The 24,708-nt window shown below is 42.6% G+C and overlaps 2 protein-coding genes and 1 long non-coding RNA gene across 4 annotated transcripts in view; 1 reads left to right on the top strand and 2 right to left on the bottom strand.

Moving 5' to 3' along the window:
* ATP2C2 (ATPase secretory pathway Ca2+ transporting 2) overlaps positions 1-13,616 on the bottom strand; it is a 33,307-nt gene extending 19,691 nt beyond the window's left edge. The window contains exons 1-10 of one of the 2 annotated variants that reach the window (XM_087971428.1): positions 13,335-13,616; positions 6,574-6,684; positions 5,370-5,486; positions 4,725-4,799; positions 4,349-4,384; positions 4,198-4,259; positions 3,410-3,518; positions 2,800-2,949; positions 1,450-1,518; positions 512-587 (exon numbers count right to left, since the gene is read on the bottom strand). In XM_087971428.1, the coding sequence (XP_087827554.1) occupies positions 512-587; positions 1,450-1,518; positions 2,800-2,949; positions 3,410-3,518; positions 4,198-4,259; positions 4,349-4,384; positions 4,725-4,799; positions 5,370-5,486; positions 6,574-6,684; positions 13,335-13,439 (910 nt within the window). In that variant the 5' untranslated portion in view covers positions 13,440-13,616. Of the gene's footprint in view, positions 1-511; positions 588-1,449; positions 1,519-2,799; positions 2,950-3,409; positions 3,519-4,197; positions 4,260-4,348; positions 4,385-4,709; positions 4,800-5,369; positions 5,487-6,573; positions 6,685-13,334 lie in introns of both variants that reach the window. The other variant, XM_026684040.2, reaches the window with a different exon arrangement.
* Positions 13,617-13,764: 148 nt separating this feature from the next.
* Positions 13,765-16,534, top strand: LOC148129800 (uncharacterized). Its single transcript, XR_015750606.1, has 2 exons — positions 13,765-13,903; positions 15,719-16,534. It is a non-coding gene; the product is annotated as an uncharacterized LOC148129800 (long non-coding RNA).
* On the bottom strand, positions 15,850-24,091 carry WFDC1 (WAP four-disulfide core domain 1). Its single transcript, XM_026684044.2, has 6 exons — positions 23,372-24,091; positions 19,132-19,327; positions 18,485-18,568; positions 18,258-18,398; positions 17,685-17,726; positions 15,850-16,533 (listed from the first exon to the last, which is right to left on the bottom strand). Exons 1-6 carry the CDS (start codon positions 23,516-23,518, stop codon positions 16,475-16,477), a joined length of 669 nt encoding a protein of 222 aa, XP_026539829.1. The 5' UTR covers positions 23,519-24,091; the 3' UTR covers positions 15,850-16,474.
* Positions 24,092-24,708: the final 617 nt, after the last annotated feature.

Genomic DNA, 24,708 nt, shown 5'->3' on the forward strand with positions numbered 1-24,708 from the left:
GTGCTAGGGATTCTAACTGCCAAACTGCTGACCTTTCTGATCGACAAGCTCAGCATCTTAGCCACTGAGCAACCACCTTCCTTGAAAAACATAGACACCACCTTATTTACCCCACCGCATCACAGATCTAGCAAAGTAACCGAGGCCTTCTACATGCTCAAAAAATAGCTTATTTTTCTGATCGTACCCATAAACATGTATCTGAAGAGGATAATCAAGACCCCTCATTTCATGTAGACTACCATTTCTCAACTTCCTGATCATATCCATGGACATGAACATCTAAAGAGGGATACCAAGGCCCCGCGTTTCTTGTTGACCACTATTTCTCTACCTCAGTAACTTAAAAGATGTGTGGACTTCAACTCTCAGAATTCTCCAGCCAACCATGTTGAAGTCTACACATCTTCTAGTTGATGAGGTTAAGAAACACCAATGAGGACAGTGGAAAACTGAACCATATAGTCTTTGGTCTCCAAAGTTTTTTGGGGTAAAAAAAGGTAAAACTCACCAATGATCCCAAAGGAAGCAATAGTAAGTTGTTTTCCCAATTTATCCATGTTTCTCTGCAGAGGTGTCTTTGGAGTCTTGATGCATTAGACCAGAAGGGAGGAAGAAATGGAGGGAGAAGGCCAAAAGACATGAAAGAAATCTATCAAACTGATTGGCCACACAATAACAATTATCACAGCATTTGCACTGGCTACCCACTCTGCTTCCAAGCGTGACTCAAAGTGATATTTGTCATCTCTAAAGTCTTCCCTGGCTCAGTGTAGAGGGAATATCTTGAAGAACCAGGAGGAAGAGCTGCTCCCAAGTCAAATGGTCTGATAAGAAGGGTTTAAATTGGGGCAACTTGAGAATGCCCCTCCTTAGTTTACATAAAGATAAAGGAGATGATGGGTACCAATAGAAAAGAATATTTATAGCTCTTGGTTGAATTGTGGTGTCCTTGGTGCTCTCTGGGTTTGGTTGTTTCCTTGTAGATATTTCTTTACTCAACTAGGTAACATCATCAGTGCTCAGGAAGCACATTCAGAGTTGTAAGATTCTGTTATTATAGCTATAGGTTGACCTGACCTATATGGCCATCAAGGACAAACAGCTTAAGTTGTACCTGAAATTCTAGATCCCACAGAAATCGAATGATATGTTGTCATGTCCAAACACTGATCAATAAATGGTCCACTCTACCCTGAATCTTTGCAAGCTCTACTTGGTTGTGGCTATACTGTAGTAGATTTACACCAAGTTGCTGCAGCTTCCTTTTATGTTTTGTCATGTGTTGTTGCTAACTATGTCAACACCTTTCTCCCAACTTGGTCATGGAGTGGCACCTGATGTCTAATACACAGGACCAATTAAGGCAAGTTCTCAAAGGAACATCTGGTTTTGGTTTTGAGTTTTGAGAATGACATGTTCAAAGTCCATTTCTCTGTGTTTTCTTACCTCTTCCTCTTGCATCATTTTGAAGACTTCCCCAAACTGTGAGTTTTCACCGGTTCCAATAACAATGCCCTGCAGAATAAAAAGAAGTTAGAAAATATATCCAAAGCTGACTTTTTGCTTTTGTTTTGAAATTCACAATCCGAAGCTTCAGACTTTTCTGAAATAATGTAGGGAAATTCTTAAACCCTAATCCCTCCAGTCCCTTGTATACTTCTAAAATATTTGGGGGACAACTATGTAAGTTCTGCAACAACTATAAATGCAACTTTAAGGTCTTTTTACTGTGCTAAAACCTTTAGATCAGGACTTCTGAACTGGGAAAGGTACCTGTCACTTTTTTATTTCCAAATTAAATATTCTTCTCTCTCCAAGCTAGACAGATATTCTTCTTACATCTCTTCCTGCACAATTGGCTCTTGTGGAGAGACAGAAGTTGTTTTTCTATTTCAGAAACTACCACCATGCAACTCCAATGGTTCACCACCTGGGAGAGCTATCCACCAGCCCAACATCTACTGGAAAATGTCACAGAGGGGTCCATTTCTAGTGAATTCAATCTCTTCTAGTTCTATAGATTTAGTTCTGGCTGATTTAGTCAGGCTTTGTTATGAGAATGAAGAAAACCCATCTCTTCATCATGTGTAGGTCCTTCAGCTGATAGAAGGATGGATCAGAAAGGAAGGGATCAAGCCCAGAGTATGAAATCACACAGCATCCCCAACAGACAGCTATTTTGGAGGGTTCTCTCAGGACCTGGCAAAGCTGGAGATATCCTTTGCCCAAAGCGTCCAGAAGCAGGTCCATGGTCTTAAACCCAGAAATGATTATGTTCCCCCTCAGAGCAGCAAAGAGCTCAGAAACCAGAGACAAATGAAAGATCAACATTCCCAACAGCAAGAGGGAGCCCAGCCATGTTAGAGAAGAATGGCTGCAATGAAAGAACACTCAACTTGTATTACAGCACTCTTGGTTCAAGACAGGAAGAACTGATTCGGATCGCAGAGCCTCCAAAGAGAGGTCATCACTCCCGCCTCTGAAAAGCTAGGTGGAATGGTGAGGCTAGGATTGATGTCCACAGCAGTGGTGGGTATTCAGCAGGTTCTGACCAGTTCTGGAGAACCGGTAGCAGAAATTTTGAGTAGTTTGGAGAACTGGCAAATGCCACCTCTGACTGGAGATTTTACAGTATCCTTCCCCTGCCACGCCCACCAAGCCACACCCACAGAACCGGTAGTAAAAAAAAATTGAATCCCACCACTGGTCCACAGTGAAGATTTCAAACAGCGGCTAGCACAAAATTAAAACACACTCCAACTCTCGTTGTTATGTGACATCTGGAAAACCACTCACTTTAGCCTTGCCATATCTCACAAGAGTTCCCATGAAGACCACGTTGGTGAGAGTCATTATGTCTCCTGAAGTTGCTAAGATGCCATCATTTTTACTACAAGGTTCCACTTCACCAGTCAAACTGGACTCATCCACCAGGAGATCTATCACCTTCAAAGAAAATCAGGATGAGCGCATTGGATCACTGCATCATTTGAGTCCACACTGCTCTTTCCCTTAACCTAGGAGAATCACCCATAGACCCTTGCTCATGAGATGGGTGACTGCAGAAATTAGCTGAATCAACAAATGAACTGCTGCAGGGCTCCCCCACTTGAACCAGTTTTCCATTCCAGCAGGTAGTTATCCCCGCCCACTACATTGGCCCTCTCCTTGACTGGGTCAGATGTGCTACATCTCCAGCCCCATCTCCAGTCTGGACTGTGAAAACATTTTTCAAACACACAGACCTAAGACGTTTGCATGGACTTCCTCAATTCACCTACTTTTAGTGGTTTGGAATCATAACAACCAATAACATGGGAGTATCTATGGAATTTCACTTCAGATTGTCTCATGTGACCACATGCATAAGGGATATTCAGAGCCTTGCATGTCCCTCAAGCATTACCTCTGTGAGTCTTATGTCTGCAGGAATACGATCTCCGATGGAAAGGTAGACAACGTCTCCTGGCACAAGTTCCCGAGCGAGAAGGTGTTGCATTTTTCCTTCTCTCAGGCTGGATTTTCAGAGAGGCAAAGAAGAAATACCAGATGTTAGCAGAGCACATCCGTGAACGGGTTGTGAATGAAGATAGGAAGGGGAAAAAAAGAAGAAACTCTTTAGACATGGACAATTTGGCTGGGAATCTATTGGGTGGAATTCAACTTTATAGGGTTGCGGCCAAACAAATTGTTATCCTACCTCTAGGGTCTGCTTAGATGTGGATGGGACAAAAAAAGGAAGCCATCAAAGCATGTATGGACTTTGAAAGAGTAATAGGCCAAGCTCAGATTGGACCAAACTGTTACACTTTCAAACGTACTAGCAAAGTTGGAAGTTGTTCTTCCTTGAACTCAACACAGAAATGGACATCCATCCCAGAACTGATAATTAAGACTGTAAGCAGCATACAGATAAATAAATCACCAATACTGATAAGAAAGTAGGAGTTTTTTCATCATCATTCACATTCATCCAGCAAAAAGTATGATCCATGGTTAAGAAGTTGGAGCAGCTGATCATCTGAGTACAAGAAGCTCTGATGCTGATAGTTCCTTGAGCAGAATTCAGAAGTTGCCTGGATTTTGGCTGCAAAGATGGTAGCCAGAAGACTTCCAAAGCAGAAAGGAAGAGAAGAAGAAGCCGGACATGCTCCCACTGGAAGGAGTGAGATATTTTCCAAGGATCCTGCTTACCAGTTGCACTCTGGTGGAACTAACTTGTTAAGTTCTTCCAGTGATTTTTCAGAGCGATACTCCTGCAGGAAAAGAAGTACAATTAATGTGACTTCACTGATGGCTGCTGCTACTACTACTAATAATAATCCAATGTGGAAAATCATCATACCTGGACAAAAGCTACTGTGACAACAATAACGACAGCCTAATGGGGAAGAAAAAGATGAAGTTGGTAGATAAACCAGACACATGTTTAATGCCAGTAAACAATTCAGGCAAATTCCATCTCAACTATCTGGATATAATAATTAACTGCAGTTCTTTTTAAAAGACGCAAACATTCTCAATTGTTTTCCCCTCATGTATGTGTGGAAGTCATTCACCCAACCCATCTAACAGAAGCAAAAGGTGGAGGGATTTTATTAGAAATCCTTAGATTTTTCTTCTTATACTTTGGCAATGTTCCCTTCTGATTGTGCTGAAGCCAAGGACTCCAAAGGTCACACTTCTGTTGGAGAGAAGCCACGTACCATTGTAATACTCACGGCATCTTCGTACTCTTTAGTAATCAGACTAACCACAGCAGAAGCCAGTAGCAAAAGGATCAGAGGGTTCTTAAACTACAATGAAAGAAAGAGCTGTTGATGACAGCCATTCTTGTTTTCTTTGCTTAACAGTTTATTGTGAGACTTAGGTTCAAATTATTCTACTTTAGATGTGTTATGTGAAGACCCATCTCTCTGGAGAATGCTATAATGCTGGGAAAGGTAGAAGGAAAGAGGATAAGAGGACAGCCACCAGAAAGACAGAGGGACTAAGTTCCAGGGGTTAGGGGTGCATCATTGTAAGAGCTGAAGGACCAGCTTAGGGATGGGTCATCTCAGAGAAGATCTATCTATCTGGTCAATGGGAGTCAACAAAGACTTGATGGTCCCTCATCAACTAATCAATAGTGAGATTAAATGTTGCTACATTTCACACCCAGAATTAATTGCAAGAGATCCAGGTCTTTGCACCAACTGCAGAAATTCTCCAGCCACCTTAACCACAGATTTCTCTTGAGCTTCTGAACTTTTCTGTCTATCTTACTGTCCATCACTATAATCCCATTTCAGCCTTAGGAGGAATATTGTGTTAACACCGTTTTGCCACCACAAATCACACCTTTTTCTGCTGCTAAAATGTGCTACCTGGTCAATGTATTTCTTCCACACTGGTTCAGTATTATCTGCCACAAGTTCATTCCAACCATGCTTGACTCTGCGGTGCAGCACTGAGAATTCTGAAAGTCCTCTGTCTAAGTCAACCTGGAGGAGACACCAAGGAGCATAGGGTCAAGACTTTGGGGCAAAATTGGCATGGCGCAATGGAGCTAAACATCTCTGTCAGCAAACAAACTAACTTTGATCAGACAGTTACCCTTTTTTGGCATTTGGGTTTCCACCATCATTAACATCTAGAAGAGTGTTGCTCAACCTTGGCTGGATGAGGAATTCTGGGAGTTGAAGTTCAATTCTGGGAGTTGAAGATGAAGTCCATCTTAATGGCGACAAAGTTGAGAAACACTGATCTTCTAGAAGAACTTTTCAAGATGGGGAACCTTTGCTCTTCAAGTAATGTCTTCCAGGAAGTAGGGATCCAGATGATGAGGGTTGCAAAGCACATAACATCCTAGGCAAGAGGCTTTCTTCTTCCACCTCATTGAAGGCAGGAGAGAGAAGTAAATGGAGGTCTGATCTGTTAGTCTCCTAAGATAATTCTGGTTGGGGCCAATGTGTGTCTCTTTATTCAAACACTTGAACTGAGATGGCCTAGATAAAACACTTGACCAGCTTGCAAGCTGAGACAGAGGTGTTTTGTGTGTGTGTGTGTGTGTGTGTGTGTGTGTAAAATGAGATTTGAAATATCACCTTTGCTATTTGCCTCATAAATTCAAAAGAAAAAGAAGTGCAGTTAATTAAAACTATTTTTCATTAACCGTGATAAAAGGGAAAGAGGCAGTGAATCTAAATGTTGGCTTCTCAAATTCTTGGACACCCTTTTAACATTGTGGCAACTGATTAAGGGGAAAAAGATCACAATTTGTGTTTATTCCTAAACTTCCTTATTCATACAGAACTTGCACCTGCTTGAATCTTTGCAAAGAGGTTGTTTTTTTATGCAGAGAAAACATTGTGGCTGGGGAAAAGAAAATAATTATCTCTCAGCTTTCTTTGTCTGACATTCTTCATCTGAATGGTTTAAAGCTGGTTAGCAAACATTCCTTCACTTTATAAAAAGCTCTTCAGATAGACAATGTTTACCTCATTCTCAAGAGATTTTTAAGCAATGGACGGTTATCCTTCCAAAGGTATAATAACTAAAGTGTTCCTTTAAGAGTTTGGTGACACTTACCTGCAACGTTTTGGCCAGGTCTTCTACTTGACATTGGCAAGCTGTTTTGGGTGGAATGGCCTCAATTTCTTTCTCTCGATGAAATGACTTCAGTTCAGATTCATCCTCTGACTGCATCATGCAAGCAATACATTGAGGAACATTATTAGCTGGTGGGTGACAGTTAAAACTCTCCTTGATCCTTGTCATAAATCACTGCTTGGGGTAGAGAGTGCCAAGTTCCCAGTTTCACCCACCAACGCCAATTCTTTGTCTCTACTAGCAAACATCAAATGAACTTTGACAAAGATGAAGGCGCTATTGTTTCCCTCTCTTGTTCAGGGTGGGGGGGGGGTCGGCCTTTCAAATCCACTCAGCAGAATTATGGGTCTTTTCTTCTGATCTGTTTTGGTTAATTCGCCCATCACAAATTTACACTCAGCTTTACAAGAAGCAAGGGACGCGGTGGCTCCGTGGCTAAGAGGCTGAGCTTGTCGATCAGAAAGGTCGGCAGTTCGACGGTTCGAATCCCTAGCTCAGTGTCATGGAGTGAGCTCCCGTTACTTGTCCCAGCTTCTGCCAACCTAGCAGTTCGAAAGCATGTACAAAAAAAAAAATGCAAGTAGAAAAATAGGGACCCCCTTTGGTGGGAAGGGAACAGCGTTCTGTGCGCCTTTGGCGTTTAGCCATGCCGGCCACATAACCACGGAGACGTCTTTGGACAGCACTGGCTCTTGGGAGCGAGAGATGAGCACCGCCCCCTAGAGCCGGAAACAACTAGTACATATGTGTGAGGGGAACCTTTACCTTTTACAAGAATCTGTCTTGGAGGCCATCAGGCAGATGCTACTCCTGATGAGCACAGGGGGGAAATGATGATGAAGGAAAGGCTTAGCGTATGATGGATGAGGTCTCCACATCTCCACATTTTAGGAAGGGGTGACCCATGATTCATTTTCAATTCTGTTGGCTTTCTCTGAATTTATTTGGGGTTCACTGCTTTTCCTAGGGTCCAGTGTAGGAACAGCACACTGCGTTTAACCAGGTTAGCGCATGAATACGCTTTCCCAGTTTGAACGCCTACACTGAAATGTTAACAAAAGGCTCTGCATTCAACCAAGGCGCCCATCCCTTCGACCCTAACCAAATGCTTTGAGAATGGAGCTGCTAGGTTTGTAACAGCCCCTATAAAGTGCCCTTTGCCAACTCAGTGTTTAAGACAGCAAGAAAACACACTTCTGTTTTGGGAAATTGTGTGTCCCTGTTTCCTTGGGATTTCTGGAGGCCAGAAAAAAACTAAAAAATAATTAAAAAATAAAAAAAGAGTTGTGGACTTCAACTCCCAGAATTCCCCTGCCGGCTATGTTGGTGGGGGAATTCTGGGAGTTGAAGTTCCACCTAGATCTTCAAACAGATTTATATCATTCAGAGCAGACCTCTCCAAACTTTGCTGCTTTGGGACTTGTGGACTTCAACTCCCAGAGGAGTTGAAGTCCACACATCTTAGAGCATGCTAGTGGGGAATTCTGGGAGTTGGAAGTCCATCATCACAAAGCCGCCAAGGTTGAGAAATATGATCCACTGGGCTCTAGCTGAGGTAGTTTCTGAATATGTGGAATTTCTTTGTTCATGGTAATTAATACCCCTGGCCAAGAGTTTCATAAGCCCTGGCTTGTGAAAATGAGCACTGTTTGCTTTGGTTGCTAATGTTTTTTTCCCCCCTTCCTTCTTTTGCTCTTTTGATTAAGTTCATCGTGACTTCAAGTTTAGGAACTAAAGTAAACATGGCCCTTAAATTTCTGGGAAGCAGATAAATGCCTTTTTTTTTTTTTTTTGGTTAACAGAAGCAATCCAAAATGGACACAGAGCTGCAATGCATCAGGACATCTAAAGGAAATACTTTTGTGTTTGCATTTGGTTCGTGGTGCCAAGATTTCCTTTTGACAAACTTTGCCCTTGGCGAGCTAAATAAATAAAACAGGCATGTTGTCTCTCACCAGTTGGTGAGGGAGGGGGGAGGAGGGGACGGGGGGGGGGGGAGGAAATAGAATTATTAATTTAATGAAGACACCGAAGAGGGTTAGGGAAGGTTAAACATGCTTTTCTATGAGTCAGGTTTGCAAGGATTAGGTTTAACACGTATGCACAGACATCCGAATCAAAGGCTTTTCGTACAGTTCTGGCCACTTTTAAGACTTGGGCACATACACTTTCAGAATTCCCCAGCCAATATGGAATTCTGGGTGTTGAAGTCCACAAGTTTTAAAAGGACCAAGGTTGGACACCCTTGAATTTTACAGCTTTTCTCAGTTCAAATAAACCTGGTTTATAGACTTCCTGGGTATGATGGGAATCTTATAAACATCTGAGCAATATAATCTTAGAAGCCAGCGGGGACCCAGATAAAACTTCCTGTTAGGGAAATTTTTATATCTTATGTCATGGGTGCATTTCTTCCTGCTCTTATCTTGAGTGCTAATCATACAATATTTGTTGTCTTAAGTATATATCACAAAATTAAATCAGGAAATGGAGATCTTTCCGGGAAGGCAGTTTAAATATTCCAAAGAAGGAAACAGAAAAAGCAGTATGGAAAATATCACATCATAGTTAGGCACACATCCAATGTTTATTATTGCAAATACCTATACACTTTCAAGCCAGACAGAGTCTACCATGGGTTAGCAACTTCATAAGACTAAAAGCCCAAATGTCTTGGACAAGTTGAACTCATTCAGATGGGAAGACAATTGGTCCTGAACTGGACAATGTTTGGGATATGAGATGAAACCCAGCTCAAGGTTTCACAAGTTCTGAATGAGAGCTACAACCACGGGATGGTCCAGGCCAGGTTTCAACCCTCTTTTTTGTCCTATTTCAGCAGGTGAAGCTCTTTGGGGGCCTAGAAGTTAGTTTCTTGGATGGGAGCAAATGTTTGCTAAAATGAATGAATAAATTCAATCACTCAGGGTGTGGTGCACAGGGCGTGGTTAAAAAAAATAGCCAAGATAGAGAGCTTCTTACCTTCCATCTGGCTATTTTTACAACCTTTCTGCAGAACAAGACATTAGGAAACCATTTCTATAGCACGGCCAAGAACATGGATGTAGTCATGTAAGCACTAGAATTTGAATACTTCAATCCTTGACTTACGACAGTTTAGTGATCATTCAAAGTTACAACGGCACTGAAAAAAAAAGTGACATGACCATTTTTCACACTGAAAACCGTTGCAGCATTCTCATGGTCAAAATTCAGACATTTGGCAACTGACTCGTATTTATGCCGGTTGCAACATCCTGGGATTACGTGATCCCTTTTGCGACCTTCTGATAAGCAAAGTGTCAGCTTTGGAAGCCGTATTATAAGGTGGTCAACCGTCCTCCTTTAGGGAGGACAGTCCTCCTTTTGTAAGTTCTGTCCTCTCTCGAAAAGTGTCCACCTACATGTCCTCCTTTTGGATATTTGAAGACTAATCTGTAAATCTCCATATTTGATCGATGCCGATCCGATCCGTTGTGTGTGATGTGACGTATTTGCATTTGACATGGCAATTCGTCAAGGCTCGGCACAGTGCGGCGAGACACAATTATGAGATGCATGCGCTCCACACAGGAGAATTATTTTGAGAGAGTGTGCCGTGCGCAAGAGTGCACCGTGCGCAAGAGTGCACCGTGCGCAAGAGTGCACCGTGCGCAAGAGTGCACCGTGCGCAAGAGTGCATCGTGCGCAAGTGGCTTTGGTTTTTTTCCTTCAATTTATTTGTGTCCTCCTGCTCATTGTAAAAAAGTTGGTCACCTTACATATTAGCAACAGATGCTTCCACACTGCCACCTTCTTGAGCCTGGGGAGATGGGAGGGGGGACTTTTTTGGAGAGCATGTGGTTAGACATAATAGCATTCTTCTGCTAAGTCAAGGTCATGTTATTTCTGCACCTGGGTGAGGGGACATCTCAAGTTGGGACAGATGGTGATTGGGGCGTGTGATGCCATGAAGGGTGCAGGGGGTGGATTTGTAATATTTTACTTATTGAGGGGAAACCCGGAGCTTTCAGATTCGGGGTTTCCCAGATGTGCCAGTTTACTACTCTAATAAAAGGAACCTTTGAGAAGATGTCTGTCTCGGAGTTATTGGTTGGACTTGGGGTTTTCTGGAACGCTGACACAAAGTCAATGGGGAAGCCGGCTTCACTTCCCAACCACGTTACTAACTGAACAACTGCAGGGATTGCCTTGACAAGTGTGGCCAACGAGGTTGTAAAATGGGGCGTAGCTGGCTTAACAAGTGTCTTGCTTAGCAAGAGAAATTTTGGGCTCCGTTTTTGGTCGTAAGTCAAGGACGACTTGTATCATCTTTGAGCAAACTTCTCTTCTGTTTTCTGGCACTCAGAGGCAAAAATTAGAAAGAAAGAAAAAGAACAGTTTCCTTTCCTGGTTAGTTACCATGAATTAACATACATTCCAACAAATGTAGATATTTGCTGAGAAACCCAGCATTCCAGCTAAAGAGATGCATTCAGCTCCTTGCTCTAAAAAAAAAGAAGGAGGCTTATTAAAGTCCTACACTTAGGCAAGAAAAACCAAAAGGACACACATAGACTGGGTGAAAGCAACCTCAATACCAGGAACTGGGAGAGGGATCTTGGAGTCTTATTGGACAACCAGCTAAATAGGAGCCAGCTGTGTGCAGCAGCAGCCAAAAAAGCCAACGCAATCCTAAGTTGCATTAACAGAGGGATACAATCGAGATCAAGTGAGGTACCAATACCACTCTATAAAGCGTTAGTAAAGCCACACTTAGAGTACTGCAGCCAGTTTTGGTCACCACAGTATAAAAAAGATGTTGAGACTCTAGAAAAGGTGCAGAAAAGAGCAACCAGGATGATTAGGGGACTGGAGGCTAAAACATATGAAGAACGGTTGCAGGAAGCGGGCATGGCTAGTCTAGTGAAGAGAAGAACCAGGGGAGACAGGATAGCAGTCTTCCAATATTTGAGGGGCTGCCACAGAGAAGAGGAAGAGGTCAAGCTATTTCCCAAAGCACCTGTAGGCCAGACAAGGAACAATGGATGGAAACTGAACAAGGACAGATTTCATCTAGAAATAAGGAGAAACTTTCTGACAGTGAGAACAATCAACCCATGGAACAGAAGTTGCCCTCGGAAGTTGTGGGAGCTTCGTCACTTGAGACTTTTAAGAAGAGATTGGACTGCCATCTGTCAGAAATCGTGTAGAGCCTCCTACAAGATCCCTTCCAACTCTGATTATCTGTTTTCTGCTACCTTTGGTAATTTTCCAGGGGTAGTGATTACTTTATGGACTCATTTTTCAATAGGAATTTGTCCTTCCGTTGCTTTATTTCTAGGAAATATTTAGCACAAGGAAGGGCGAGGAGAACAGTTTCTTAAAAGGGCCCAAATTTAAACTGCAACTATTTCCTCTATTCCCTGATTTCATTGCATCTTATTTCCTGCTGGTTATTTCAGGCCCCAAAGGGGAAGGAAAAGAGGCTCCATTTATTTCTCAGACCGCTTTAAAAAAAAAATACCTGTCAAATTTCATTCCTTAGGTATTGAATAGTTAAATAAACATATAACCAGCCTGAAACTTTCCTGTCTCTTTAATGGCTTTTGAAATAGCCTGTGATGCTAAAAGTATCCGCTGTAGCTATTTTATCAGGATAGCAATCAGGTGCAATGAAAGATTAAGCACTTTTAAGAGGTTTTTTTTTTTCTGTAACAGAAATGTTTGCCTTGAGTTTTATTAGCATACTTTCATGCAGAGGCTGTGCCCATAAATCTTATCAGAACAGAACAAGCTGGCAAAGGAAAATTTGGCGAGAAAATACACAGGCAGTTTCAGTTCCCTCATTTGGGTTCTCAGGAATTCTCATCTGGGTACGTGAAACAGTTCTTGGAGTCTCACAGGATCGTGAACTGGGACAACGGGTGATCAGTAGGTTCTGGGTAAATGTGTAATGGGGAACCACCATTGGTTTAGGGGTAATGCTAATGTGTCAACTCACCCACCCTGTTTTGCTACACCAGAATGTGGGCTTAAGAGAGCTACGTGAACCCAGCAACGGAAGGGAGGAGGAAGTTTAAGAGGAGCGAAGAGCAGAAGGTCAACCTTTTTAGTTGAGACTCGTGTTGAACATTCATCCTTCTTCCACCAGCCCTGGCGGGGGAAGAACGTTCCTGGGGCGTTCCTTGCATTGGCACCGAAAGAATGCTCCAAGAGAATCCACCGCAGGTCTAACAAGGACTGCGCAAATGTCATTAGAACGATAAAAACTACTTTTTGTGGGACGTTGGGGGCGAAAACAAGGAAAGTCACTCTAAAAGTAACCAGCTAATTAAGGTAGGTGGAACAGACGAACAGTAACACTTTTGTGCCGCTCTCAAACCTTGTGGCCAGTTACAAACTCACACGCAGGTCTGAGTGCCCCCCTCTTCTCCCTTTTTTCAAGACCCACATTTCCCTCTCTCTCCCTGGAGTCCCAAAGATACTTCTTCAGAAGGCAACTGGACTTTCTTGGGTCCCCCCCCCACCTCTTTTCCATTCCCCACTATCCTGTCCGACCTGAAAGAAGCTTCTTGGATGAGAAAAAAGAAAAAGAAAAAATAAGGAAGTCCAGTTGCCTCCTGAAAAAGCACCTTTGGGACAACCTGGAGGAGGGAGAATTTCTGCAGTCTCTTCCTGGAGATTAACGAAAGGGATCCCCAAGACAAGCCAGATGGTCAGTCCCAACCCAACATTCCCTCCATAGCAAACCTCCTGACCTGGTCTCCTTGCTCCTTGCTGCCCAGGGACTGGTATTTCCGACCCAGATGGAGGAAGGAGGACCCATCCTGGAAGAACTTGGCAAAGCAGTGCTTGGCTCCCATCTTTGTGGGCAGGATGGGGGCAGGCACGCAGCTCAAGACAAAGCGGCCGCAGCTGCAGCGTCTGCTGCAAATTCCCTTATTTTATTTTATTTTTTCCCCTGGCTGAAAGGCTCACATACCCTCCTAAGCTCAGGAGGTGCATGGAAAGGTGATACGGGAGTGTTACCTGATACCGACAGACGGCAAATGCCCCGCCTGCCACTTGCAACAAGTGTCTGGGAGGGGCCAGATTCTTGCTCACAGCAGCTGAGCTGACCTACCTGGACAGGTCTGGTCTGCGGAGGCTGACCCTTCCTCCAAGTCCTGGGAAACTCGGCTGTTATACGTTTACAAGAGGATTGAAGTCCTATCTGTTGCCCCAGGTCACAATTTGGGCTGGATTCCTACTCTTGCATCACCCTAATTCTAAGCCAGTTTCTGCAACTGTCAGCTGCACTGTAGGAGTTGCAAGCACAGAACTTCTGGTTGGTGTATTTCTGTCTGTGTGTGTGTGTGTGTGTGTGTGTCTGTGTCTGTGTGTGTCTGTGTGTGTATAAAGAGGTCTCATGTCGAGTAAGCCCAATGTAGGTTATTTTATGACCTGGGATCGGATCAATCCAGAAATGAGAAAAATCAGCATCCATATTAAGTGGGTGATTCAATCTTTATGAGTTTTGTGAAGTTGCTCTTATACTTCTCGTTTACTGCTTTATGGCATTAAAAAAAAAGAGAAATCTGGTAGTCCCAAAGGTGCTTTTTCAGGAGGCAACTGGACTTCCTTCTTTTTTTCTTTTGAAGATATTTTGCTTCTCATCCACATCCTGCCAGAGCTGAAGAAGCTTCTTGGGTGAGAAGCGAAACGTCTTCAAAAGAAAAAAAACAGAAAGTCCAGTTGCCGCCTGAAAGCGTAGTACACAAAATTATCTGCTACAATGTCCTACCAGTCAGTGACTACTTCAGCTTCAACCGCAACAAATACAAGAGCACACAACAGATACAAACTCAATGTAAACCGCTCCAAACTTAATTGCAGAAAGTAAGACTTCAACCAGAGTGGTCAGTGCCTGGAATGCACTACCTGACTCTGTTGTTACATCCTCAAACCCCCACTCCTTTACCCTTAAACTATCCACTATTGACCTCACCCCATTCCTAAGAGGTCTGTAAGGGGCGTGCATAAGTGCACCATTGTGCCTCCCTCTGTCCCTGTCCTATTATCCCCATTTATTTGTACCTATTTCCTGTATTCTTACTCATGCTTATACTTATACCTATTATCTTGTAAGCGATTGACAAATCAAATCAAATAAAAATAAATGTTCTGGAGGACTGAGAATCTCTACAGAGAAGTCTGGTAGCACTTTCTAAAAAATTAACAAACATCACGGACAGTAGAAGCTTTCATGAGCTGTGGAAAGGACCCTGCCACACTTGTGATGTTTTTGCTATTCTAAGCTGACCTGATTCCTCCATAAGAACCTGCCTGAGGTGTCCACTCTTGGCTTCAAGATGATGGTATCCATCTTTCTAAGACTGTTTATAACTCTCAGTGATCATCTGTAGCACACCCAGAAGAAGTTTTTGGACTAAACAAACCCCAAAAGGAAGTCCGTAAAGCAAGGCATTGCTTTTTATAGGTGGAGATGACAATGCATCTAATTGCCCAATGTCTTTGGAAGCCTTCCCAAAATGAAGCAAAAAACTTCTCCTGACCTTGGAGTTTGGTGAGTTGGGCAGGAGCTTCCCCTCTCAATTTTCTATCATTTACCCCAAAAGAAGAGGACCCCAAGTTTATAATGAAACTGTGGGAGTCACATGTGGAAGTAAACTGGCCTCTACCCATTTGTAAAAACAGCTGGGTTCAACTCTGGTAAAATTGCATGCATTTTAGAATGGCGATCTATGTCTCTGTCCCTTTGAAAGGGCTGATGCTGTTGACATCTGCTGACATTTCAGTTGCAAATTATTATGATTTTTTTTTTTACAAATATTAAATAAATGTTCATAATGTTTCCAACAATGTTGGCTGGGGAATTCTGGGAGTTGACATTCACATGAGTTAAAGTGGCCATGTTTGAGAGGTACTGCTGTACAAAAAGACCTTCCCAAAAAATCCAGTCTACACTGACCTACCTTTTCAGAAGAAGTTCAATGACTCTGCCTTCCCTTGGTCTTTGCGGATAAATTTCCCCTGTTAGCACGAGCAATGGGTATTTACTAGAGGTCATAATTACCCCACAGGAAGGCTGCATCGAGAGCTTTAAACAATGGTCAAACCAACCGCGCCTTTTTTATTTCAGCCCTCCTACAACAAACCGTCTTGGGTTGATTGGCTTCCTCAATTCAAAGAGCATACGGCATTCTTGCATGGGATGGGAGTAGTTCTGTGTAGCAGACAAAAAAGGCTCTACAGAGAACCATTAAAACTGCCCAGAATATCATTGGGCTCCAGCTATCAGTCCTGGACGACATTTTCGCCTTTCGCTGTTTGAGGAAGTTGCACAACATTCTCAGAGACTCTTCCCATCCTGCTTACAATCTTTGTGAACTTTGCCTTCTGGCAGAAGATACAGAACAATTAAAACTCGGACCACACGTTTTCTGAACAGTTTTTATCCCAGAGCTATTATTTCACTTAACAATGAACTTAAGGACCACCATCAGTGAGCTGTTGGACAGTTTTACTTGGTCTGTTGTGTGTTTTTAGGGGGAATTTTGGTGGATGGGGAGGTATTTGGGTATTGTCATGTGTGTGTGCATGTTGAGTCTGGTCTCTGGGTGTGATGTGAATTTTGTTGTATGTGTATACTGGGTATATACGTACAATGACAATAAAGAATTCAATTCAATAATGATAAGAAGACCATTCTAACCCCTTTCCCTGTCAATATGAGGCACATTAGAAAGAAATTGAAACTACCCTGGCACCAGCAGATTAAAAACGTTTGTCCTCCTGGTTTATTCTCCCTCGGTTATGGTTACTCTTTGCCCATCCAATGTTATTATTATTTTCCCTTTGACATCACACAAGGCTGGTCAGAAGAATCCTCCTTGAGTTAACCCAGATGTTTCTGCGTTTGCTTCACATAACCTACCATGTTGCTGGAACTGTGCCCTGCAAAAACAACGGCGGAAAAACAAGCAGTAAAAATAGCATACCTAAGTTAATTTTGAGATGTTTTTTTTCTTAGGAAATGGTAAGATGAACTAGCTCCTTTCCCCCCCAGAAAACAATCTCACTTCCTATCGCATTTTTGTTTGGCTTCTGGTTTCCAGATCTTTTCCTATATTCTGCACGGACCGGCCTCTTCAACCCAAAGATCTCTTTCCTGTTTATTACGGTTAAGATGGAATGCGGAAGGATGAGCCTCGACTTACGCCTATAATTGGGACCAGAATTCCTGTCATAAGTTGTTGCAGATCGTAAGTTGAGCCGGATGTAATTTTACGACCATGTTTATGACGGTCGTGAAGTGACTCCATAGTTGGCAAGCGAACACTTACAGTTGTAAGCGTGAACCCATTCTTCCAAACATGTGGCGTTTTCTGCCAAAAATTGCCGGGAAAGGTGCCAAATTGTGATCAATGTGTCATGGTGGCTGGTCGAAAATGCAAGCTGGTTGCCAAGTGCCGGACGTGTGACTGTCTGACCATGGGGGATAGGTTCATGGTCATAAATGCAAGGACCAATTGTAAGGAAGACTTTTTTCAGCATTGTTGTAACTTTGGACATCAAATTTGGAAATAGTTGTAAATTTAGGATCACCTACATCAGGGGTCAGCAACCTTAAGCACTCAAAGAGCCACAAAGATCCCAACAGAAGCCCACCCCCTTCATTTCTGGAGCTGACCAAAAGTCAGTTTCCCCCACCTAGCATGGCATACTTTTTCCTTTGCCAACTGGAAGTCCAATTCCCCCACCATAGAGTGTCCTTCTAGTGTGGCATCCTTTTTCCTTTTACTGACTGGCGACAGGGAGCTGCAGCAGAGGGATGAAAGAGCCACATGCGGCTCCAGAACCATGGGTTGCCGACTCCTGACCTACATAAACCTTTCTAGTTCTATGTTCTTGAAATTGCTGCTCCTTCGAAGTATGATTGAATCATTAACTGCTTTTTATGAATGCTCCAACACTGGACATTTTTAAGAAGAATTGGACAACTATTTGTCTGAAATGGTATAGGGTTTCCCTGCCTGAGCAGGGGGTTGGACTAGAAGACCTCCAAGGTCCCTTCCAACTCTCGTTGTTTTGGTGCTGAAACTTACCAAAATAGTCCTTGTAGTATTTGGGTCTTAGATTCCACCCATCTGGAGAAGGGAAAGGAAACATCAAAGCTTAAGTTTCTTCACAAATGACCATGTTGCACAGATAACAAGCATGGTGAGCATTCTTTTCTTCAAATCTCTTCAAAAAGGAAATGACAATGTTGAGTTGGGAACCACCCAGGGGATGTTAGCTGTGCTTTAAATTCTGAGAGAAGGTTTCACAGAGGCATTTCTGGTCTCTGGAAACCCAAGAAGGTTGGAGAACCGCAGCAGGAAACAGCAATGTTTTATTTTAGGTTTTTGTATCGACTCCCAAGGGCAATTCCACACCTGGATCTATCTAAATATTGGAATGTGGAGACAGGGCAAAAATGAGCTTCCTCAACTTTTTTCTACATTTTGACTCCAGTTCTTCTTCTCTTCCCACCACGTCTTCTGGGACAATTTCTAACAAACACAACCTCCCCAAGTCTGTCTTCTGCAAGACATCCTTATGAATGTGACTCTAACATATTATCTCTCAGGGCCATGACTTATGAACTCAGATGCTTCACATTCCTACTAGTAACTCACCAGAGTTCCCACGTTGCTTGATGCACTGTCCCTGATTGGGGATGCCTTCAGCAGCGTTCCCGGGGTGAATGATGTGGCATTCGAATCCCGTTGGACAATGAAGTGGGTCATCTCCATCCTCGGTGGTACTGCATGTTTCAGCTATGAAAAAAATATATATCTGAAGATCAACGAAGGTCCATCATGGCACCTTGGAAGCTATCACTGCTGTAGTTCTGCTACTGTACCTTGTAGGACTTCTTCTGGACCATCGAGGAGCCAGCCATTCCCTCCCAACCAGCGAGGTTTGGGCTGAATCAGCCAGTCTAAAACTTTTTAAAGAAAAGAGACAGAATATTTCTTATTATGAAGAAGAAGGAGACTATTTGTAATTCGGGGTTGAAATGAGGAGTCCTAGATGTTCTCTAAACTTGATTGTTTTCTTGTAGACATTTCATGACCCAAATTAACATCATCTACATCAACTAGACTAGCACTGATGATGTTAACTAGTTTGGATAAGGAAACGTCTGCAACAAAGCAACCAAGTTCGGAGAGCACCAAGGAAGAAGACGCATTTAACAAGTTGAACAGAAGAGACTATGACCATGCCATAACCATGGTTTGATAATCCATGCCATATGAACACTTTCTGTCCCTGTACATCTTTCATCCTTTTATTAGAATCCCATAATAGCATCTTGGGAATCAACCAGGTCTATCAGCTTAAATAGATGTTTCCATTGATCTTATGATCATCCTTTTGAAGGACTTAAAGGACAATTTAAAAACCACACCACCGTTTGAGACATTTGTTTTGGCATACAGCAACAGTTGCAGGGATGGGCCTACTCTGATCGCATCTCCAGCATGAGATATGACGGGGCTGGTCTACCTGGGGGTGGAGGCACTGATTCTAAGCAGGCATAGATGCATCCATTGTAGCAACAACGTTTGTGTTTCTCGCATTCAGAGTCTGACCGACAGCTGGGTACTTCACACGCTCGTTCTGGTAAGGTCTGCGATGGTGGCGGACACCGGTCATTCTTCTGGTAGTGTGCACTATGGGGATGAAGGGAGTCCTCATAATCCTGGAAGAAAGTAGATCTTTTTACTCGACCCTCCTTCAGTATTTTTCAAACACATTCTCCCATCCTTTTCTATTAACTGTACTACACACCTGTTCACCTTTGTAACTATACAGATTGTTCAGTGTTTTCATGAACCAAGGAATAGAAAGCTTGCAAGGAGACAATGCTTTTCTTCTGAAAGATTTTGAGAATTGTGTATAATATACCTAAATGGTTCCACAAGGTGGCGCTGGCTGGCAAGGACGATTCTGCAGAGTTCTCCGTTTGAGGATGGCTCCATATGGAAACTTTCCCATCTCCACTTCTTGAGCGATGAAAAAACACCAGAACGTAATCATGATTAAATCATGTTTGCCAAAGGAGGTGATGGAAGTTTATTGATTTTTATCAATATTTGCATTTGGGAACAAATAAACATTGAGCCTGATCTGCAAATTCTCACCCAACACAGGCAGAGCAAGTTGTTATATCTAAAAATAGAGCAAACGCCACACTCACTAGCACTGATGATGTTGCCTAGTTGGGTAATGAGATGTCTGCAAGCAAACCACCAAGTTCAGAGAGCACCAATCACTCACAAAAAACATACCCCGATGATGAATTTATCTGGTGCAAATCTCTTTGAAACAAATGTGTGGTCAACAAGCCCCAAAACCCTCAAGGACCCCACAGTTCTCCTCTTTCACTTCTTCCTCTTCTCCCCTGCAAACCCCGTTCCCTTGTAGCACTGATAATATTACCTAGTTGGGTAATGAAACGTCTGCAAGAAAACCACCAAGGTTATAGAGCATGACCTACGAGGAGGAGGAGGAGGAGGAGGAGGAGGAGGAGGAGGAGGAGACGACTGTGAGGTCTTTGGTGCTCTCTGAGTTTCTTTTCAGATAATATTCAGATAACTAGATAATGAAACAATTTGCATTGTTCCCAGATGCAAATACTGCTAGCACTCCCTGCTGTCACTGATGATGTTACCTAGCTGGGTCATGAAACATCAGCAAAAAGACCCCGCCAACCTCTCTTCAACTCTGAGCTACATATAATCTCTTCTATTGATAGTCAGTCAGTTCTTACTTGTTCTCCAGCCTCTTCTGTGGCAAAAGGTCATGCTAAATTAAATCCTTTCTTGTTTGCCCTCCCTCCCTGCCTTGAATGGCACCAACATCTCCAAGGTCAAGTCACTAAATGTGACTTCACAGCTTCTCCTACTTTGGCTCACATTCTCTTCTAATTAATCGGAGGCATTCTGAGTATTTTTTGCCAGTTCGGGGGATACGCAGATGACATGCCACCAGGAATAAAAATCCTTTCGAAAGGATTATGGCTAATCTTTTCAGATGAGAAAGATTATATCCTACACACCCTGGACACAATCCCAGTTTAGAAGAACAGTGTATTCCTATTAGATTGGGCCATTTCTCCAAGCGATGTGAGCAGATGTTTTTAGCCCGCACATATAGGTAACATCCAAATAGCACAACATTTTCACGCTTGCTGTGATTCGACAAGCTTCCCTTCGGGTAAATTTTCTACAACTATCAGTCTCCTGGAGTGAAACACGCTGAAGAAGATTTCAGAATTGCAAGAACATTGTCAAATGTCCTTCTTTGTCCATGCTGACCTTGTTCCATTATCTCTCCAGCTGCCCTGGACCTCTGAGATTTAATCCTTTCAGAGCCATTTTAAAATTAGGTACTGCTGTACTATTCTCATAGTAGTGGAGAAGTGACTTTCTATTAGTATATATGGAAAAGCTATCCGGGGCCCCAAGTCTCGCTTAATGACTGCAGCGATTCATTTAATGACAAAGGACAAAAGGTCATCACGGGTGTGACATTATGGTGCTTCAATTCACAATTGTATCATTTTTAACAATGAATTTTCTGGCTCCAATAAGGGGAAGACTACACATCACTTGATTAGTCTGTGAAAGTTAATCCTACAATCTGCCACTAGGGGTCTCCCTTTGCATATTTGCTAATATTGGAAAAACTAAAAGCAGGGGAAGAAAAAACCAGATTTGATCCAGACACCATCAAAAGGCACCCCTGGTCTCACTCATTCAATAGAATTTCTTTTATTTATACATACAGATATTAAAACAAACTAGATTCTCCAGCAAAATTCTCCCAAATGGTCCTGGGCTCCATTCTTCCCCTTTCCACCCCCCCCTCTTTTTAAAAAAGTTTTTTATTCTTGATCATTCTCCGGGCTGCTTGTTACAAAGAGAGGAAACGGTCTTTCAAAGAAACGGGGATAAAAAACACCTTGGCATTTTAACCTCAAACAATTCTCCAGGCCCTTTGGGACTTCCACCTGCCCCAGAGTTGGTTTCCTCCCTCGGGAAGCCAAGTCCACCCAACATTCCACAGTTCTGGGTCGGTGCCACCATGATTTTCCAGAATCAGGTTGGAGGGTCTTTGAGATTGGGTCTTGGGAAGATGTGGGAAGAACATCACAGAGACTTTTTTTTTAAAAGGAGCCAAGTTGTATCAAGTGTGGTTTGGTCACCACGCTATAAAAAAGATGTTGAGACTCTAGAAAGAGTGCAGAGAAGAGCAACCAGGATGATTAGGGGACTGGAGGCTAAAACATATGATGAACGGTTGCAGGAACTGGGCTTGGCTAGTCTAGGGAAGAGAAGGACCAGGGGAGACAGGATAGCAGTCTTCCAATATTTGAGGGGCTTTCCCAGAGAGGGAGGGGGGTCAAGCTATTTTCCAAAGCACAAGACAAGGAATCATGGGTGAAAACTGATCAAGGAGAGCTTCAACCTGGAAATAAGGAGAAACTTTCTGACAGTGAGAACAATCAACCCATGGAACAGAAGTTGCTCTCGGAAGTTGTGGGAGCTTCATCACTTGAGACTTTCAAGAAGAGTTTAGACTCCCATCTGTCAGAAATGGTGTAGGGTCTCCTGCCTGGGCAGGGGGTTGGACTAGATGACCTTCAAGTTTCATTCCTTCCAACTCCGATTATCTGTATCAGAACACACAACGGGAGAATTTTGCTTGGAACCCCCCAAGAAGAGTTACTATTTTAGGCGTCACGAAACATTTGGATGTATAGATTATTGGCTACCTCTTTGCCAATATCACTAAATTGGTTTCCGAAGAAGAATTCAGTTCTATTCTGCAGTTTCAGAATCAGAATGAATGCATACTTTAGAATAAGTTTCTCTCTGATTCTCTTAGGACTTATATTTGAAGAAATATGTACTGTGTTGATACATATTTAACTTCTGCAAACATTAAAACAGTCCAGAAAGCATATATAACTAAGGTTTCAGTTATTCAAGCTATCAAAACATCTACCCATAAATATAAAGCACAATAAACACACTCTAAGCCAGCGTAAATTCAGCTATAACTCACTGTGGGCAAGTAAGGAAAAGAAATCACAATTTATCACCCTAAATTACACAACTATTACTTTTTGTTTTCAATTCAATAGGCTAAGATAATTAACAGCGCAAAGACCCCACAGTTAATTAAAAAGAGAAATGTAAAGCACCACAGCGGAGAAGTTACCTGGCTATTCCAAAGTTAGGTATAAGTATGTAAGGGGATAGAATAACCATATCAAACTGGCACCTTGTCCCTTTGTGGAAACAGAAGAAGTAAAATAAAAAGGGGGGGAAATGAACTTTAAGGGGGTCTTTGATTAGCAAATCACATCCCTTTTGGCAGAGAATAGTTCTGCAGTTGTGTGTCAAGCAACAAAATTCCACACAAGCCAGAAGCACTTAGGTTTTGTTAAACTCTCTGGGTTTTTAGGATTTAGCACAGAGAAAATGTATGATGAGCAAAGACTTGATGGGATGGAAACTGCAACGAAACCATGACAAAAATCTGGAGAGAAAACTGAAGGACCTGTGAATTTTCTTTCCTTCAAAGACCAACAAACCACCTTGAAGCCTAACTCACCCTTCATCCCATACATGTTGCTACACCTTCAGCAGAAGGTCAGACTAAGTGACCCCGGAGGATTCCTGCAATGTGCTACAGTTCTACCCTTCCCTTTTTCTTGACTGCAGCTGTTACTTACGTCGTAATTCTCCACCAGCTTCAGTGGTGAAGCCTTCAGCTGCCTTCTCCAGCGCCTCTTTGCACAGTTCCAGGATGGGTAGAGTAGGAACACCAGGCATAAAGTAGTTGTAAGGAACCTGGTGCAAAAATGCAGGTTGCTCCCCATTTCTACGCTCTCCTTCTGCTGTCTATCCCAAAAAAGCAAAAAAATGAAAATTGCAAACCCCGTGGAGGATGAAATTTGCTTCAGATTTTTTTTGCAGGAGAAAAGAGAAAAGCAGGGATGGAAGTTGGCTAATCCTCCGAAGTCAAATTCTGTTCTTTCCCAGACGGTTTGTCCTTAAAAGGGTTCAAATCTGGGGCCAGAAAGGATGCGGTTGCCTTGCCAGTAAGTTCCTTGCTCCAAGTTGGATCCGTTGCTCCCAATCTTGCGATTACTCCCAAGCCAGGATCTCTCCACCTCTCCCTGGCCACCCAGCTTCCCAAGGAAAGATAGATGAAAAGATTATTTTTAGACCTTTGTCTCAACATCTGGCTCTCCTAGAACGGACCCCCAGAGAAGGAGAGCAAGAGAGAGAGAGGTGGGGTGAGGGTGGGGGTGAGGTCATTCAAATTAGGAGGGGAAGAAAGGATCGGATGTCAGCCGCTGGGAGCGGAGAAAAGGAGAAAGCTGGGAAAATAATAATAAGGATGTGATAAAAAGGCTCTCCAAGGAATAGGAAGGACATATTGGAGCAAGCAACTTTTCCAGGCAAGTCCATCACAGCTGTGAAGGGCTTGTTCTTCTTCCTAATGATCCTTTCTTTCTTTCTTTCTTTCTTTCTTTCTTTCTTTCTTTCTTTCTTTCTTTCTTTCTTTCTTCCTTCCTTCCTTCCTTCCTTCCTTCCTTCCTTCCTTCCTTCCTTCCTTCCTTCCTTCCTTCTTTCCTCTTTCCTTTCTCTTCCTTCCTTTCCTTTTCTTCCTTCCTTCCTCTTTCTTTCTTTCTTTCTTTCTTTCTTTCTTTCTTTCTTTCTTTCTTTCTTTCTTTCTTTCTTTCTTTCTTTCTTTCCTTTGTTTTTTCCTCCCTTTCTTCCTTTCTCTTCCTTTTTTCCTTTCTTTTCTTTCTTTCTTTCTTTCTTTCTTTCTTTCTTTCTTTCTTTCTTTCTTTCTTTCTTTCTTTCTTTCTTTCTTTCTTTTTTTCTTTTCCTTCCTTCCTCTTCCTTTCCTTCCTTTCCTTTTTCCTTCCTTCTTTCCTCTTTCCTTTCTCTTCCTTCCTTTCCTTCCCTTCCTTCCTCCCTCCCTTCCCTTCCTTCCCTTTCCTTTCCTTTCTTTCTTTCTTTCTTTCTTTCTTTCTTTCTTTCTTTCTTTCTTTCTTTC

Source organism: Notechis scutatus, chromosome 9 (genome assembly GCF_049901735.1).
Source record: "Notechis scutatus isolate UNSWTSFEM ecotype Mainland chromosome 9, rNotScu1.2, whole genome shotgun sequence".
NCBI classification, from domain to species: domain Eukaryota; kingdom Metazoa; phylum Chordata; class Lepidosauria; order Squamata; family Elapidae; genus Notechis; species Notechis scutatus.

What these genes read in the sequence shown, in the direction of transcription:
- WFDC1 (XM_026684044.2), bottom strand. Translation starts at nt 23,518, where the DNA reads ATGGGGAGCAACCTGCATTTTTGCACCAGGTTCCTTACAACTACTTTA. An exon ending in TCCAGAAGAAGTCCTACAAG is followed by an intron (nt 18,399 to 18,484) that starts GTACAGTAGCAG and finishes TTTTTTTCATAG; the next exon opens with CTGAAACATGCAGTACCACC. An exon ending in CAAGCAACGTGGGAACTCTG is followed by an intron (nt 17,727 to 18,257) that starts GTGAGTTACTAG and finishes TCCCTTCTCCAG; the next exon opens with ATGGGTGGAATCTAAGACCC.